Raw genomic sequence first — 1,377 nt, forward strand, 5'->3', positions numbered from 1 at the left:
AAAAGGTGAGACATAAAGAAGACTGAGAGGCACCACATCCAATAAATTTTAATACTAATTAGTACAAATATTAAATTATTACTCTTTACAATTAACTTAAAAAAAATAAACATATAAGATTACAAGTCAGATAAAAATCCATCTGAGTGGAAAATAATACATTATACCACTATACTCATCAATTTTCCCCCTTTGTCTGCTATGTTTTGTTTTCACTATCAGGCATACACAGGATGGCATTTATTGTCCATTTTATTCTGAATTACTGGATGGAAAGAAGGATGAGGAGGAAGCAAGTGTTGATGGTAGTATGGCAGCTTGTTCACCATGAAGCAGTAGGTGCTTTGAAAAGCATCGTATCTGGGGAAGGAGAAGCTGAACTGCACTGCAGACACCGGGGGGAGAGGCAGGAGTCTCTGATGCTGTGGAGCAAAGGGATAGTGGAAAGACAACGGAAAGCCTTCATCGGGAAGGAGGGCTGGAGGGGTGGTTCCCGGGGGGAAGCTGTAGAGTGGAGCAGGAGATACGAGGTGCTGTTGGTCCTGGATTTCCCTCTTCAGTTTCATCCTCCTGTTCTGAAACCACGTCTTGATCTAAGAAACAGGAGGGAGAGGCGGCGGGGAAGAAACAGCTCAGTACTTTGCTTACAAGCGCAAGGTGCAAAGAACAGCAGTACACCGGACCTTTCCATGCTCACTTTGCTTTAATTGCCTGGGTTGGGCTAATGGCCGAGCTAACCGAGCACGGAGGATCAGACTGCGGGCGAGTTATGGATGAATCACTTTAGGGCTTTAAGAACGTCTATAAACTTTGCAAGGTACATACAACTTGATGTATATCGAGGCCTGGCTATTTAACTTGTTAGGTATTAAACAGCGGAACGCAGCGAGAGACCGCTAGATCGTCTCAGCGCAGCCATGCGAGACGGCCGGCACCCACCTGGACCTCCGAGAGCTGCAGGGCGGTCGCCAGCTTCCTCCGCTCCGAGGCTCCCAGGTACTTCTGGCGCTGGAAGGTCTTCTCCAGCCGGTACACCTGCTCCGAGCTGAAGGCGGTCCGCGCCCGCCGCTGCCGCCCACGGCTCCCGCACGGCGCCTCCGCTTCCGAGCGCTCCCCGCCGGCGCTCTCGCTTTCGTAGCCCGAGGACTCGTCGGCACTCAGCCATCCACCGTCAGGTGCTGCCGAAGGGATGGAAGGGGGGGGCGGTGAGGCCTTTTCTCCCACCGGGGTCCGCCTCCACCGCCTCCGTTGCACCGACACGAGTTGAGGTCCCGACCCACACCCGCCCTTCTCACCCACCTGGCTCCGACGGGCACTGCTCGCTGGGCTCCTGGGGACAGGTCCCGCTCCGCCGCTCCGAGCGGAGCTCGCAGGCCG

The 1,377-nt window shown here is 53.7% G+C and overlaps 1 protein-coding gene across 1 annotated transcript in view; it reads right to left on the reverse strand.

Annotated features, from left to right (window-relative positions):
- Nucleotides 1-37: 37 nt before the first annotated feature.
- LOC104912017 (homeobox protein vent1-like) overlaps nt 38-1,377 on the reverse strand; it is a 3,581-nt gene continuing 2,241 nt past the window's right edge. Inside the window, 3 exon segments of the mRNA XM_019617707.2 lie at nt 38-593; nt 940-1,178; nt 1,300-1,377. The exon segment at nt 1,300-1,377 is cut by the window's right edge and continues 73 nt beyond it. Of these exon segments, the coding sequence (XP_019473252.1) occupies nt 219-593; nt 940-1,178; nt 1,300-1,377 (692 nt within the window). The 3' untranslated portion in view covers nt 38-218.

Source organism: Meleagris gallopavo, chromosome 8 (assembly GCF_000146605.3).
Source record: "Meleagris gallopavo isolate NT-WF06-2002-E0010 breed Aviagen turkey brand Nicholas breeding stock chromosome 8, Turkey_5.1, whole genome shotgun sequence".
Classification (NCBI taxonomy): Eukaryota; Metazoa; Chordata; class Aves; order Galliformes; family Phasianidae; genus Meleagris; species Meleagris gallopavo.